This window comes from Podarcis melisellensis (genome assembly GCF_964234715.1).
Source record: "Podarcis melisellensis genome assembly, chromosome: 3".
NCBI classification, from domain to species: Eukaryota; Metazoa; Chordata; class Lepidosauria; order Squamata; family Lacertidae; genus Podarcis; species Podarcis melisellensis.
This window is the reverse complement of record NC_138530.1, coordinates 25,122,678-25,138,829: the sequence shown is the minus strand read 5'-3', so window position 1 is coordinate 25,138,829 and position 16,152 is coordinate 25,122,678. Positions and strand designations below refer to the sequence as shown.

The following is a 16,152-nucleotide window of genomic DNA, read 5'->3' as shown; positions in this document are numbered from 1 at the left end:
CTCAACTGACCAATTGTATTGCAGGTAACTCAGTTCTGCCCGCCCCAACCCTAAAGCCTGCCCCCCAATAAATGCTGGCTACGCCCGTGTGTCATTTATTTTTTTAACCTCAGTCGGTATCTGTATTGAGGCAGGCAGGCAGAGACAGACACACACACACTTTTGCATGTTTTTATTGTGACTGAATAAAAGCATAACATTCTTTTTATATATAATAATTTTTATTACCTTTCAATTGCAATCCAGTAATAGCCTCATTATAACAATAACAATTAATAATACAGCTATTAATATCAATAGTTCAAATACCAAATTATATAATTTAGATAAGGTGCTCCCACCCTCACGTGCTAGAATTGATGGCTTGATTATTTGCTTTATTTCTGTGTTCCAAAATCTTATTAATTTCCATTACATTAAGGTCATAATAACCCTTACACAACAACTGCAATATTAATAACTTCTATCTGTGTTTACACATTAAATGATTTATAAAACTACAAGTGAGGAACTTAAGCTATATCCTTGTTCTTCCTGTGTGTGGCAGTTCTGTCCCTGGTGTTTCTTCCTGTCCTTGTAAGATGCTATGTCTGTCTTCCCCCGTTGTTGCTGTTATCCACCATGCCTTGGGCGAGAGTGCTATCCTATTGTTGTTCCAGAAATTTCTCCATTAAAAGCATAACATTCTTAATTTTCCAAAGCACATCACATTCTGAGCTTGGCTTGAGCAAACCGTTATACGACTTCCCATTTTATATCTTGGAGAGGGAGGATGTTTGCTATATTAAGAAAGATTTGTTTGAAAACTAGTGCATTTTCCAGCTGCTTGTGTGTGTGTGTGTACGCTATTTTAATGTCCTTTAAGATGCTTGTTTATCTAGTGGTTTGATATAAGCTTACACCCTGAAGAGCAACAACAAATTATTTTGTTTTGAAATAAATGTGGCACTAGTGGGCAACAGGTCCCACCAGTTTTGTAAACTAGTTTTTTTATTCTTGTAAACAATAATGGATTGAAAAGTTGATTATTGGGGGGGGGGGGAAATCCAGTAGTAACAATAGGCCTTATGCACAAAGAGGTTAAAGCCTTTAACACATTTATTATATCATTCCAAAAGCAGGGGTTTTGAAGAGAGGTTAGAGAGCCCTCTGGCAATGTGGTACAGCGGTTGCTGGCTCCTATGCGGCATGTACGGAGAAAGGCAAATACGAGATTGCTATTCCCTTTTCCTGTGTGAATAGCAACCTTGCCAACGAGCTGCTGAAGTACATAGACTCAAGAGTTGGAAGGGACCATGATCCAACACATGAATCTTTTGCCCTATGTGAGGCTTGAACCTACAACCCTGAGATTAAGAGTCTCATATTGTACCAACCGAGATAAACAGATGAAGATGATTTTGCCAGTGCCATTGTTACTGTAGCACAATGGGGAGGAGTGAGGCAAGAGTCCTATACCTGCAATTGCCTTATATGGGAATGAGGTAAGGTCTTCCTGATTGTAACAACTCAGGAATTATGTAAATTGCATTCCTTCGATAAAGTTGTCCTTGAAAATTTTGCAGTATTTGTGAATTGCAGTCTTTTCACTTATTGAGAATAATTTTGGACAGGCTTGTTATGGAAGGACTATTTCAGAACAATAGATACACGTGTAGAAAGGTAGCTAAAATATTCTCTCTCCCACCCACCCCTCTATAGAGAGCCAGTCAGCTCAGTGCATAACAGCTCAGGTGAGCGATCAGGGAAGACAGTTTTACTACATTTTACTACCTTTCCCAATAATAACCTCCCAAATTAGATCAATTTCCAGACTACTTTTCCTTCTTGGAGCTGGAGGATTATGTATACCTAACCTCTTCCCCCAACCCCAAGTTTTGTGTGTTCTACTGTGTCTACAAAAATTAAGGCGGCAATAAGGAGGCATTGTTTTAGAAGCTGTTTGAGAGCTCAAGAATTCAGCAATACTTCATTCAGGAGAATCATTTAAGAACCATTGGCTTTTTAATATTTATTGAAAAATGTGAACCACTCATAACAAAAGGTTAAAAACTACAGCAATAAATACATCAAACATATCTAAGAACATATCAACAAGTTGGCACAGAAATGTAAACTTTATGGGGCCCAGGTATTAAAATTGAATATTTAAAGCAAATTCCCTCCTGTATTAAAAAAGAGAAGGACTTACAAATTCTCATTAGTAAAAGAATTAGAAAACTGCTTTTCTCTAAAAAAAAAAAAAGGAAAGAAAGCAATTTTAGCTTTACAGCCTCTTTAATAAATGTGGTCAACTTTACAAAAAAAATTAACACACAAGGCAGTGATATGGCTGCAAATCCCAGCCTAGAGAATTCCATCCTTCAGAACTTGGAACCCACTAGGTATATGCCACAATGCTTCCTTTGTCACCCTGCTATTCCAGCTGTGGTTGCAAGCCCCATCATAGTAAGGAAACAGGAATAGTAGACAATGCTATTAAAAGCAGTGAGCCAAGAGGCAACACATTCTGAGAGGATGGGGAAAGAGTATTGCAAAGTGCCTGGTAATGCCTCAGGGCTGGATCTCACATCCCTGAAAAAACTCACAGCCTTACTTGCATTTCAACCAGTCGTTAAAAACAGTAAAAATAATTCAGTGCTTGTAAGATGGCAATTCAGTTTAGACACAAATGAACATGCTTTCAAAGTTGTTTTGAAAATACACCTACACAGTCAACATCAAACTCCCTCACACTATATCCATTAAAGCACCACCCTTTCATGCTCAAAAAACTACAACATCAATGCAATAAATCCTCACAACACCCTAGTATGGCAATATTACAACAACTAGAAAGAAGGGAGCAGAAAGAGAATTAAATCAACATTCTTGTGGCAACTTCAAAGTATATCTGATTTCAGCCACACACCTATGTATGAAAATAAGTCCAGTGCTCATAATTCTTGCTGATTTCACCCCCAAAACACCCACTATGGACTTTTGGTTTCAATATATTAATCTCTGTGTTTATCAAGACTCTCCTTTGCAGGAAAACATCACATCCATATTTACATAGAAATAATTGGTTAGCTTTTGTAAAGTGCTTTTCTGAGTTATCTGCTGTAATCCATCTATGCGGAGAACCCAAATTCCATGCAATTAAAAAAATAAAAGGCAACTGTTCAATCACCCTATTCATTCTGATATCTGAAGTAAGCAGATTAATAAAGTGGGTTGGCAGGAGAGGGTGCATACCCCTAAACATTTTGTGAATCTTTGTACTTTTGTCCATTTACTGTATTTATTTTTTTTGATCCGAACTATAAAATAGTGATTTTCTTGAGTCAAAATGAGAGTACCCCTAAACATTTTTTTTTAAAAGAAAAAAAGCACTGGTTCTTTCTATTCAACTCCTATCACAACGGGCATTACAGGAGCTATCAAACTGTGGGTGATCAGATTGATTGTGTTGCGCACACATGTGAACTCACCCTAGAAGTGCCACAGGACTGCTACTTGAAAACTTTCAACTAACTGAAGTGCTTTAAAATCAGGATCTAGGGATCTTCCTAGATACTAGGTTTGCTTTCAAAAGATGCCAGTCATGCATTTTATGAAATAGGGCCTATTCTACAGTACATAATCACGTGTGTGTGTATACATCTATGTGTTTATGTGTGTGTGTGTATAAAAGAAATGCTCTCAAGCGGGTGGCGCTGTGGGTAAAACCTCAGCACGTAAACTTGCCGATCGCACGGTCGGCGATTCGAATCCCCGTGGCGGGGTGCGCTCCCGCCGTTCGGTCCCAGCGCCTGCCAACCTAGCAGTTCGAAAGCACCTCCAGGTGCAAGTAGATAAATAGGGGCCGCTTACCAGCAGGAAGGTAAACGGCGTTCCGTGTGCTGCGCTGGCTCGCCAGATGCAGCTTGTCACGCTGGCCACGCGACCCAGAAGTGTCTGCGGACAGCGCTGGCTCCCGGTCTATAGAGTGAGATGAGCACACAACCCTAGAGTCTGGCAAGACTGGCCCGTACGGGCAGGGGTACCTTTACCTTTACCTTTAAGTCCTCTCTATACATGAGAGCAAACCCCAATGAATTCAAAAATACATAGGATCAGGCTGTCAGTGGGGTAGATGGGAAGTGTGTCAATCTAACCTTCAGCCCGAATTAACATTAGAATTCTTTCCGCAAACTTGTGAAATGCCCCAAACATTCCCTAGTGAATAGCACCTCTAGCAATGCTTGTAACAAAGTGAGAAGAACTGATGGACCTGCATTTGGGTTTTGGAATATTCTGCTGTAGTATCACCTGATAATGTGTCTCCTGAGATAAATAATGACTCAGTTAAGAGCTTTTCAGACATAAAAAAACTCTCTCAAATACCAAGTTTTGCTATATGCTTCAAATTCACCTCATTAGAGACTTGACCAGTTTTCTTAATGCAAGTTGAAAAAGTACCAAAGAAGTAGTCAAAGCTATCAAAAAAGAATATAAAAGTAGGTCAGCAGAGTGAATAGCAGCTTTTTCCTGTTGTCTGAAAGCAATCCGGTTAAATCACCAAGCCATCACCTTTAACAGTTCTCTTCCAAGCTCTCTCATAATTCCTCGAGGTCAGTTAAATCCACCACTACTTTCAGGAAGAGTGTATCATCTCTGATGTATGTATTCTTTGCATTTTCGAGCACAGTATGTGCAACAAACCGAGGACACCCTGAGGCAACATTCATCTCTCCTTCAGGTCTCTTGAAGCTGCTGCTGTGAGGGTCGGCTTTAAAGGTTTCTGTTATGTGATGTTTCTTCCCACTTTGGTCCAGAAGCATAAGTGTGACCTTTTGCTTGAAAGGCCACGGTAACAATGAATCAAACTCCCCTCTCATCACTACAAAGTACAAGGAAACGTGAGTGCCCTTTCCTGAACCATCCCCATTCAGGTATGCTCTGGCAGACAACCTGTACCCACAGCGGCTGGTGTAAAAAGGCTGGCTGACTACAGAGGGACAGAGTCCTTCCATAGCCTCTTTTTTCTTCATCTTGTAGTCGACAATTTTCCAGATCAGTTTCCCATTGTAACTTGTCCCTTCTAGAAGTTTAAACCGTTCTTCGTTTTTGTTAAGTTGTGCCCTGTGGATACTGAGGTGTACATCATGTTGGTTGGACAAGTCTTCCAGAACAACTAAGAGAAAGAAATGTGGGGAGATAAGAGAGGGTTACATACAGACACTTACAGAGTTTGTATTAGGCATCATTTTTACATATTTAACATCTAACTATCTAGAGCAGTGAGGGCCAAACTTGGCCCTCCAGCTGTTTTGGGACTACAACTCCCATCATCCCTAGCTAACAGGACCAGTGGTCAGGGATGATGGGAATTGTAGTCCCAAAAAACAGTTGGAGGGCTAAGTTTGGCCATCACTGATCCAGAGCAACTGTTCAGAGTCTGGCACTAACAGCTCCATTCCTTGTGATGCAACCTACTTTTTCTGCAGATTGGGGGCAACGCTGAAGTCAGTGGTCTGTCCGTTTTTAGTAGGATACATGGATTTGGATTCTAAACTCTTTGACATGCAAACCTCTTGTAAAAAAAAAACTTAAAAGAGGAAGAGCACAACCCCTTCCATGCTTAACCTCCCCCCCCAAAAAAAGACCAGCAAAATAACCATTCAAGCATTGGCTCTCTAGAACCAAAGGAGAACAGATAGGGAAAGCTGGAGACCAGTGTGCCACTAGGTAGCCATGTGGTTTGCTGAGAAAAGTACATGAATGAACTTGTAAAAGCCTCAACTCCCCTCAATGGCATTTTAGAATTTTAGATCTTAAGTAAACTAAACTAGCTTAACACCCCCATAACACCAAAACACTTTAGGAAGAGAAGAATCCCCAATATACCTAAACGCTGCTCGTATGATTCCAGGAAAGCAACCTTTTGCTTTATATTATCAATGGTCTCCAGAAGTGGTCTCAGGCTGAATTTACTCTGCTGCTGATTTGCCATCTGCACCAGCTGTCTCACTTGTGTTTCCAGGCAGGCAGATTTATCAATGTGAATTGCCAAAGTCTTTAGTGATATGGGGATGAGATAGAAGGGAGAAGACATGCAATTTTAAAATAAAATTGAAGACGACAAACTAGTATTACAAATTGTTTATTAAAGTCTATCATTGACTGCATTTCCCTCCTCCGAGTTTTTCCAAAGGTTTCTTCTCAGTTAGGATCATAAATCGTCTGTCGTCACGATCTCAATTGTGCGAGGCGAAAAAGTCCAATGGTTTTGTCTTGCACAAATAGTTTTCTATCCCCTGGTCCTCTTTGTTTACTCCCACATTTCATGGTTGATGCTTTGTCTGCAGCAATGATCTTTGCCAACGGTTTCAGGATATTTCCTTCCTTCCTCATGGCAATCTCAACTGTTGTGACAGTTTTAACCTTCTGCATTAGTACCATGCCATGGTATAGCTTTAACAAAATGGTTGTTCCTAGTGCCCTTCTTCCACCCCAGTGCTATAATTTAGATTGAGAGGTTCTTGGAGATTTACACTTGTTTGTTGGTTTATGGAATTCTCAAGTTACATATACCAAACTGTACTTTTCTGCATTTCATTTCTTTCTGACTTCACGGTTTGCAGTCCATCTCCCCACAGGAAAATGAATATATGCTAATCAGGAAAACATTTCATTGGGTGGACCATAGACTGCAAAACATATGATATAATACATTTGATATATAATACTGCATACAATGTGCAGTAAGTCTCCAATGTTTATGCTCACTTATTGAGCTGCATAAATAATCATTTTTATCAAGAGCATGCAAACTTCAATTTTGTATCCCAGTTATGTGGGTTTCACCCAATGCATGCAGGAGACAGTCACCATACATGTGCAATCTGAAAGCACAGAGGGGTGGGAATCCATTTTTGCTTTCAGCATGCGAATGAACTATGAAAACAAAATGGAAACGATGTCCAGGTTAAGCAGAGCCAGAAAACCTCACATTTTAAGCTGAATCTAGCACAGTGCAGGCAGTATCTCCACATAGATACTGTTGTGTTTTCTTTGAAGCAGAAACTCTGTTAGGAAGGAGGGTGGGATTACCTGAGTGCTTGCCAGTAAGTTGCTATTTTTACCGTACAGCTGTGTAAACTGCCTGAAATCTCTCTCACACTTCTTAATCGTGTCTGCTAGCTGCTGTATTTTTCTCTCTTTGTGTTCAAGATTGTTATAAAGGTCAGAGATCTACAAAATAAAATGCAAAGTTGTAAATTTAATGTTTTATTTTTTAAAAGACACAAAAACTGATGAAAAAACTGAATTATGAAACAAGAGTTAAATCCAGCTAATGCTTAAAGTAGACCCATGTTACTCATGTTTAACTCAGAACAGAGCTAACACTGAATACAACCCAGAGGGTTTGCTCAGCTGTTAAGAGATGGACAAGCTAATAGCCCAAGGATAATTCCCACAATCACTTTCGACTGGGTCAGTTTTTATCTTGTGATCCACACAGACCCAACAACCAAGTATGGTAGCCCACCAGAGGCTTAACAATCTCTCTGTTTTTGTCCACTGCCTAGGACTATGACAGATTGATTTTGCCTCAGCTGCAACAAAACATGTCTGTCCTGCATCGGTTTCTACAGCCACAGGAGGCACTGTAACTCTCCCATAGTTTGACTTCACCCACGAAGGCGCACTCCTCCATTGTCTCCCAAGGTAGACACATGCCAACAAGGACACCCAGGAAAGTTTATAGTGTGTACAATTCCCTCCACCCCCCACTGATGCATGCTATACACATCAATAGCAACAGAAAAAATGGTAGCCAACAATCAAAACCCATTGTTTCTAGGGTGTGATTTAAAGTGACACCTAACCTCACAGTGACTTTCTGTAGAACACACACTCACGCACACACTCAACAGTTTTAGCATGGCATGAGGAACTGAAACATGCTTTCCTCTTTTCAAGCCGACTTTCTAAAGTTCATCTTATTCAAATGAAGGATCACCACACATTATAAATGTTGGAAGGTACCAAATGGCCCCTAACACATAAACACCCTTCAGAGAACAATAAAGGTGCCAAAAGCACTGCAGAAATAACCTGAAGCAGATACATGGAAGATTAGTGTTACTACTTGCCCTTTCTTCATACAAAAGCTTTCACTGTACCCAGACCTTAACGTAATAACAACAATACTGCAATCATATGGAAATGCAAAGGGAAGGGGCCTTCAAAGGGGGAGAAGGGTACTTTTTGCATGTAATAATAAAAAAAGATAACTGTCAACCTACAGATTCTTAATTAGCAACATTTCCCCCCCCCCAGGGCTCCAGACTTCTGTCTGCATATATACTTTCGACCAAACCTCATCCTTCCTTCTAGTTTGCTACATGAAAAAGTACTTGAGGCAAATTACCTTCTTGCTAATTTGCATACTCCCTTCTGCAAAGTGCTACTGTGAATCTGTAATGAGGGTATGTAAAAGTGGTGTGGCTGTGTGGTTCCCCGCCCCCAACTAGCTACTGTGTGTGTGGACAATTGTCTCCAATAAAGATCTCACTAGCTGTAGTAATTTCTCCAAAATTAGCAAACTGCACAAGTACATGTGTAAGACACTTGTGGAACTAAGGGAAGTTTAGCCTCTTTTGAACCTCTTTGAATTTTTAGAACTGTCGCTTGTTTCCACTTAGAAGCTGAAGGGTTTGGGAGGAAATGCCATGCTATACCTGATCTTCCAGCTTTGAGTTCTTATCTAAGATCTGAAGCATATGTTCTTTCAAGTATATATTCTCATGTTCTGAAAGTTTTCCTCTTTTAATCTAAAATGAGAATATAAACATGTAGTGAGAACAAAGCTAACCTGACACATTATAAACTAAACAGATTTAAAATCATTCTAAAGCAAAAAAAAATCAAAACAAAACAAAACGTAACAAGGGGAAAATCTCAGCAGGGATATTCTGAAAAAATTAAACCAGAGGAACAAAAAAAGAAGGATGAAGCAGAAAGAGACATTGGTTAGCTAGTGCCATTTTTATGCTTTGGAGAATTAGCATCTACTGTAGGACCATGGATGATTGCATTACAATACCTTTGTAGAACAGCCATACTTTTTATAAGGACAATCAATTTTCACCTCCGGACATATTACGACATGCTCTTCTACCTGCAAATATTAACAAGTTTTAAACGACACATTAATTATAGGTGAAGAAGGTTTGTGCGTTATGACCTTTATTTCCTGCAAAAGAAGTACAAAAAGGAACTAGATTACATTCTCTGCATCGTCACCAAATCTAGTCATGGACAATGACAATAACAAAGCGGTCCACAGATGCTACTTTGTGCTCTTACATTATCCATGGATGGCAATGTCACATAATTACTAACACAAAGAAGGGCGGCAACTCGTACTGACACATGCAGAGGCTAGCAACAACTAGGGACTATTTTGCTCTTCTCTCAACAACACTGTTATCTTGCAATGAAATGAAAATAACATTGTACCTCTTTTGTCAGAATTATCTGTGGGCAGCCATGGGGACAAATCAAGGGATAATCGGGACAATCTGTTCTCTCATGAGTCTGAAAACACATTGGGAAATCTGTTATTCAAGAGAAATGAAGAGGTTGGCTCTACTTAACACAAAACCAAAAGGAAGAAGAAATTGTGTTGACCATCCACTAGGAATCGACAGTGCAAGTCCAACTGAAATGAACAATAGTGCTTTTTCAAGCACTCCTGCGCACTTTCCATCACTCCAAGGGGGGGGGGGGAGGGGAGGAATGCACAATGCTCCAGTTGATTGTGGTTTTCATATATAAGGTAGGCCTTTCTAACCTGCTGCATATTACAGACTTAATGTCATTATGTCCCTCTCTGATTTTTATTTATTTATTTCTTGCTTCTCATCTCTCTCTCTTCTACAGTGGAATAAAAAGTTAATGGCCCATGTCTAGAAATATGCACAGACAATTCAGTCTGAGCTTATTGGCCTGCACCCAACACACCACAGCGGCCTGGGACTTGCAATGCTACACCTGACGCAGATATAACAGAGAAACAGAAGTGCATGTCATCATCGTAGTTTAAGCTCTTCAAGACTGTGACAGAAACAAGAGGGAGAGCAATATATATATATTTATGAGATTGTTCATATATATATAGAGAGAGGGAAGAGTCACATTTAGGGTTTTCCACAGTGTCTTGGAGACATTTTTACGAACATCTTACCTTTAAATCAATTGAAGTCACAGGCTGTTTGCAGTACTGGCAAAGTTCCTTCCGATAGCTGCACTGCAAACCTAGGTGTTCTTGCAAATCCTTCCGAATAACTTTTTCACAACATCCTTCATTAGTGCACTGCACGCTTTCGAACAAACACTGTTGTAGGTGATCCTGTAAAGCAGAATCATGTACTACCATATATTACCTGCATCATAAACATCACCACAGTATGTACAGGAGGCACATAAAACACACCGCATTTTGGGATCTGCAAGGAAGGTCAGATGTCTCTCTAAAAACCCCATAGTCTACAACATTGTGCCTATATTCTGTTGGTTTCTTGCACCTTTGGGCGCACAATCATGGGGTAATGCCGTGAGCCACAGCTTCTCAATAAAGCATTTTTTGTGGGGACAGTCACATCTCTCTCTTCCTCCATAAGCCTCTGCTTTTTCCTTTTCCATTGCCATGCACAAATCCTTCTTCTGTTGTTGTTGTTGGTTTCAGAGTCCTGCTTCCTTCTACTATGCCCTTTTAAAACGTGGGTTTTTTTGGGGGGGGGGTTATTGGGTTGTTTTTATTTTGATTATGTATTTTGTGGTTTTATATTTTGATTTTATTCTGTGAACCGCCCTGAGACCTCCGGGTATAGGGTGGTAGATAAATTCTAATTCTAATAATAATAACAACAACAGGAAAAGCTGGGGTAGAGCATCTGTCTTGTCTACAGAAGGTCCCGAGTTCAATCCCTGGAATTTCCTGGTTGGGCTGGGAGGAACCCCTGTCTGTCTGAAACCCTGGAGAGCTGCTGCCAGCCAGAGTGGACAGTACTGGGCTACATGGACCAATGGACTGACTCAATATAAGGCAGCTTCTGATGTATTCATCTACTTAATTTCCTCCTTCTTCTCCCCCTGTGCTGTCCCCAAACCTGCCCCAGAGGGTTATTGTTCCATTATTCTATAGACTGTATTATTCTATATCCATTATTCTAAGCTGAGATTCCTATATTGCCGGGGCTGGACTAGATGACCCATAGCGTCCCTTCCACCTCTGCCTACAAAATGTTTGCCTAAAGACCACATTGGTTTCTACCTAGGCATGTTCCTAGGCTTTACACTCTGCTGTAAAGAAGCCCCCTCCCCACTTTTAGATGCCCCAAATGCCAATATAAAGCACGTCTGGCACAATTAAGACAAGTTTCTTTTCTGTTCTTCCCTTTTGAGAAGAACACACAAATTTAATGTACAAATGGATAAATGGTGTGTGTGTGTGTGTGTGTGTGTGTGTGTGTGTGTACCATTTACACCACCTTGAGCATCTTGGGGGGTGTGGAAAGGTGGCTTATAAATGAAATAAATAAGCTGTGGGTAGACAAGTTAAATTATTTGCATCATAGGCGCCGACTCCATGGGGCTTGAGGGGGCCCGAGCCCCCTCAAAAATTCGTTTGGGGGGGCTCTGCCCCCCCAATAATCTCCGGCGCCCCTCCAGCAGAGCGCCATCGCCGCCCCTCCCCCAGCCCAAAATGCACAGGGAGGGGCGGGCTGCATGCCTCCTGCCCTCCCTCCCGAGCAAAAGCTCCACCCAATTTCCTTTGGAGCTGATTAATAGGCGCAGCACGCTCTCCCCTATTCGCTCACGAGGAGGCGGCGCCACTTTATTTGCATATTCATGAGCTTATTTATTATTCATGAGCTTTCCCGCCCCCCCCAATATTTTTTATAAGTCCGCGTCCCTGATTTGCATCCAGTGTTCTTGCTCACTGCTGCCTGATTTATAAATCCATGTGCATAACATCACATGGTAAGATCACAGAAGCTGCACTATTCACCTTGAACTTGCAGGGATTGGATGGGAAGAATACAGGTGCTTCATGCTCCCCCACCCACCCTCCTATGCCCTCAGGACACATTTGGCAGGGTCAAAGCCAACGGCCTGGCTTTTTTCCACAACCACAGGAGATCTATTTAACAGGGAGAGAGAGAAAAAAACTGAGGTTCCAGTGAGTAAAACAAGCAGTTTAAGAGCAATGCAATATCAAGTCTTTTATTTGCAGTGTGTTCCCACCCACACAGGCTGACGCTTCTCATACTCATAATGGGAAAAATATTTATTATGTTTAAAAAAGTATATTAAAAAAGAAAAAAGGGGGGAAGTAGCTTTAGTAATAAGTGCAATTGCTTCACAAAGGCAGAAAGACATCAAAACTTGGCTCAATTGATACTAAGAGTTGAGGAATGCAAACCTGATATCGCCCCAGAGACGTTTTCGCATTACAGGCTGGTGAATTTCTGCAAAACACTTGCAAATTGAGAACTTCCCTTTTACAGCAATTGTCTTTGAAAACCTAAATAAAAAGAGTATAAAAGCTTATTTCAAAGCTCACGCAGAAGGTCCATAATTCACTACAATCTTTTAAAACTTAATGAAAAGCCAGTCTTGCTACAGAGGAAATTATGTGATAAACAAGTTTCCAGTGTTGAAGTTTGGGGAGTGAGGTTAATGCTAGTTTCCAATGCTTGAAGGGTCTAGAGGAGAGAGAGTAACTAGGTATCAGATGAGCATAAATTATATCAAACAAACCCCTTGAACAGGAAGGATTACGCTGGTGAAGAAATCTCAGTTCTCCTCCTCCCAACACACAGAATATCCACCCCAAGTTCCATACACAGCTCCATCTTCTCTGTTATTCAGGTTTGTTGTCTTTGAGTTCTCTCCAACCTGCAACTGCCCTATTGTGGAGGCGGCTCAGAGACAGCGGCCTTCCATTACTCAGACCCCACAATTGGCAGGGGAGGCCTTTTTGGGGGTGCCGTCAGATGCTGCTGACCTGTGACTGGGCCATTTCAGTGTCAGTTTTCCATTTGTAGAATTTCCCTCCCTGTTCAGGTGTGCTTCTCTCCCCGACTGTTGACTTCGGAGAAGTTTTTTAAAACGTTCCTATTTACCCAGGCACCTGTCAATCCTGAAAATCACTGGTTTCCAGAATGTTTTAAGCCGATTTCAAAATTTATGATTACTGATGTGTTTGCTACCATGGATAAAGGGCAGGAAATAAACTGAATGAATGAACAGATAATTTTTCCACCCCTGCAGTAGTTGCTGTTTTATTTTCTGGGCATGAGGTCAAAGTGGTGGCTTTGAGCTACAAACCCTAAATGGCTTGAGATAATATCTATTTTACAGGAAATGCCTCACCTCATAATACAGATCAGGATCATAAAGATCAGCCCAAAGGCTATTGACTGTGTTACCATGATGTGAAATCTTAACAGGAAGGGCTGGCAGGAAGCCATAAACTTGCTTCACAATTGTAAAACTCATTTTCCCCTAAAAACGAGTAGGAGGGGAAATAGATCTGGCCATTCCTGAGAGTTCTGGATTTCCAAGTTTGTTCTTCATGTTTTGATGATTAAAAATATTTAAACATTCTTGTATAAAAATCTCATTGGGCTTGAATAGATTCTTCACGTATATTCAAATAATACTGCACACAAAACTGTTGAATCGATCGACTCCCCGCACCCTCCAAAGAATGTAAACAGAAATTATTTTCTTACTTCATGTAGTTTTATTACTTCTTTGTCCACAGGACAGGTGGGTACAGCATTCAGTTCTCTAAAGAGATCAGAGGTTATATTTGGTTTTTAAAAAATCTGCTCTGGGGAAAGGATCAAAATTATATGCCTATTATAGCTGGCCCATTAAATTCCAGTTTTATCTGAACAAAAGAATTATTTTTAAAATCCCTCATCTTGCTGCATATTAGACCGGTGCCGATTTCAGCATACCCTTTTCTCAAAAATGTCCTCCTCACCCATTTTAAATGATTCTAGAGTCTGTTGGCTACACTCGCAGCACCTCTTTAAATTGGAGTCTCGCTGTCATGTTACCATACAGAGAGCTAAAGGGAAATTGCAAGAGGAAATTAAATTAACAAAGCCGGCAACCTAACAAGTAGTTTAACTGAGCATTAAGTAATAACCGTCACATAAATTGCGAGCACATAAAAATGCTAAGAACGGTGCAGAAGAGGAAAAACTGAATAAAAATCAACATAGTATCAAAGCAGTCCTGTTAAACAGGGGAGGGGAGCCTGTGATTCTATTGATGTTGCTGGATTCTCAACATCCCTAGCCAGCATGGGCAGTGGTCAGGAATGATGGGAATTGTAGGAGAACAACACATGGAAGGCTGTAGGCTCCCCACCCAGTGTTAAACTATGTTATAGATCAGATATAAACAAAGGAAACTAGTAAGTCATTAAGCAAGGGCTGCTTCTTATTTATTTCATTTAAACCTACACCACACTATTGATCCCAGGGCATGGTACGTCAATTATTTCTTTCTCATCAATAAGTCTTAAAACCCACACAACACAATCCTATGCATATTTATTTAGTGCTCAGAGGTTCTTACTTCCATGTAAATGTGCTCAGTCGTGCAGCATTAGGCTGCCATCCCATACCCTGTTATCTTGGGAGTAAACTTAATGGAAACAAATGGGAATTACTTCCAAGTAGACAAGCATATGATCGAACGGTTAAGTGACACTTTAGAATTACAGCATCTCAATTTCACTCTAGAAAGTAACTGTGTAGGCATTTCAGAAAGGAAGAAACCAGTATGACTCTGAAGTGAAACTTAGTGAATCAAAAGGGTGCTTTTACAAGACAGAGTTAAAGTTTCATTTTTCTACATCTCTTCTCTATGGCAAAGTCACACCAAGCCTGTAGCATTTTTATATCACTGCTACAATTTTTCAAGCGTTGGAAAGAGGGACTTCCCAGAAAGAAAAACCCACCAGCTTCTATGGGAAGCTGCAATAAGAAGCCTTATTTAAGATCACAACGCATCTAACATATGGACGTGAACCAGACAAAAGTGTATCCAATCCCCATTTGTTTTACTGAGGAGCGAAGTATGTGTTTAAAGGGCCTCCGTTGAAGTTAATGGGATTTCAGAATGTTTTAATATTGCACTGCTCATGCCTCAGATGTCCACAAAAAAATTAAAAAGCTGCCCTGGGAAAATGTGTTGACTAAAGCAAGAGGAAAACTAACATACCTTAGGATTATAGTAATGTGCTGTTCACATTGCTTGTGGAGTTGCAGGAACAACTAGGCTTGGCTGGGGTCCTCATGTGGCCCACAAATCTGTTTTCCCAAGCCACATCCATCAACCCACACCCAAGATAATGCTGGGATCCAATTCACTTAGGAATTCCTGAGTGTAGCCAATCCAGAATTTGTGGCTGCAAACACTGCTTTTGCAGTAGGGATCTTCCTTTGAAGCACAGCTCGAGTTCAAGCTTTCCGGCAGAGGAAGAATCAGGAGCACACGATTATTTCCTTTGAAGTTGGGTCACCTGACATTATGGTGCTGCCAGGTGACTGACAGGTGGGCAGCACTACTCGCCTGCCAAAATGGTCTCCCAAAATGGAATCCTGTTCCCCAACCACCACACACAAACACAATTTACATAGTTTTCAGGGATGGAAAGGGAGGGTTTGGATCTGAATGTTAAGAGAAGGAAGGGACATTTCTTACCTCAGAGAGACTATGCAACGCTGGCAAAATCTGTGCCCACATCCCGTCTGGTGAGGATTGTGAAGGACCAGGTGGCAATAGGCACATTTGTATCGTTCTTCTACAATTTCCACAAACTGATAGTCGGCATTAGGCTCAAAGTCTAAGGAAATGGCACTGGTAGAATTCTGCCGAATGTAGAGATTTGCTAAGTTGCCTGCAAGGTCTTCAGCGGCCATGGGCATAGAGCTACAAAGACAAGAATGAAGAGACTGATGCTAGCTGAGAACCTATCATTATACTTTCCTCACATCTCAAGATGTGAGGGGAAAAGAAGCACACCCTCTTTGATTTCTGTGGTCCTTAATCCTTGCCTATATTTGAATGGGTCTGAACTAATTTATTCTC

At 40.8% G+C, this 16,152-nt stretch overlaps 1 protein-coding gene across 4 annotated transcripts in view; it reads right to left on the bottom strand.

The window, feature by feature from the left end:
- Positions 1 to 1,996: 1,996 nt before the first annotated feature.
- TRAF5 (TNF receptor associated factor 5) overlaps positions 1,997 to 16,152 on the bottom strand; it is a 29,670-nt gene continuing 15,514 nt past the window's right edge. For all 4 annotated transcript variants that reach the window (XM_081904060.1, XM_081904059.1, XM_081904057.1 and 1 more), the window contains exons 2-11: positions 15,766 to 15,993; positions 13,776 to 13,833; positions 12,461 to 12,562; positions 10,220 to 10,384; positions 9,493 to 9,570; positions 9,077 to 9,151; positions 8,712 to 8,804; positions 7,078 to 7,218; positions 5,872 to 6,040; positions 1,997 to 5,158 (exon numbers count right to left, since the gene is read on the bottom strand). In XM_081904060.1, coding sequence (XP_081760186.1) covers positions 4,581 to 5,158; positions 5,872 to 6,040; positions 7,078 to 7,218; positions 8,712 to 8,804; positions 9,077 to 9,151; positions 9,493 to 9,570; positions 10,220 to 10,384; positions 12,461 to 12,562; positions 13,776 to 13,833; positions 15,766 to 15,989 — 1,683 coding nt within the window. In that variant the 5' untranslated portion in view covers positions 15,990 to 15,993 and the 3' untranslated portion in view covers positions 1,997 to 4,580. The remainder of the gene's footprint in view (positions 5,159 to 5,871; positions 6,041 to 7,077; positions 7,219 to 8,711; positions 8,805 to 9,076; positions 9,152 to 9,492; positions 9,571 to 10,219; positions 10,385 to 12,460; positions 12,563 to 13,775; positions 13,834 to 15,765; positions 15,994 to 16,152) is intronic.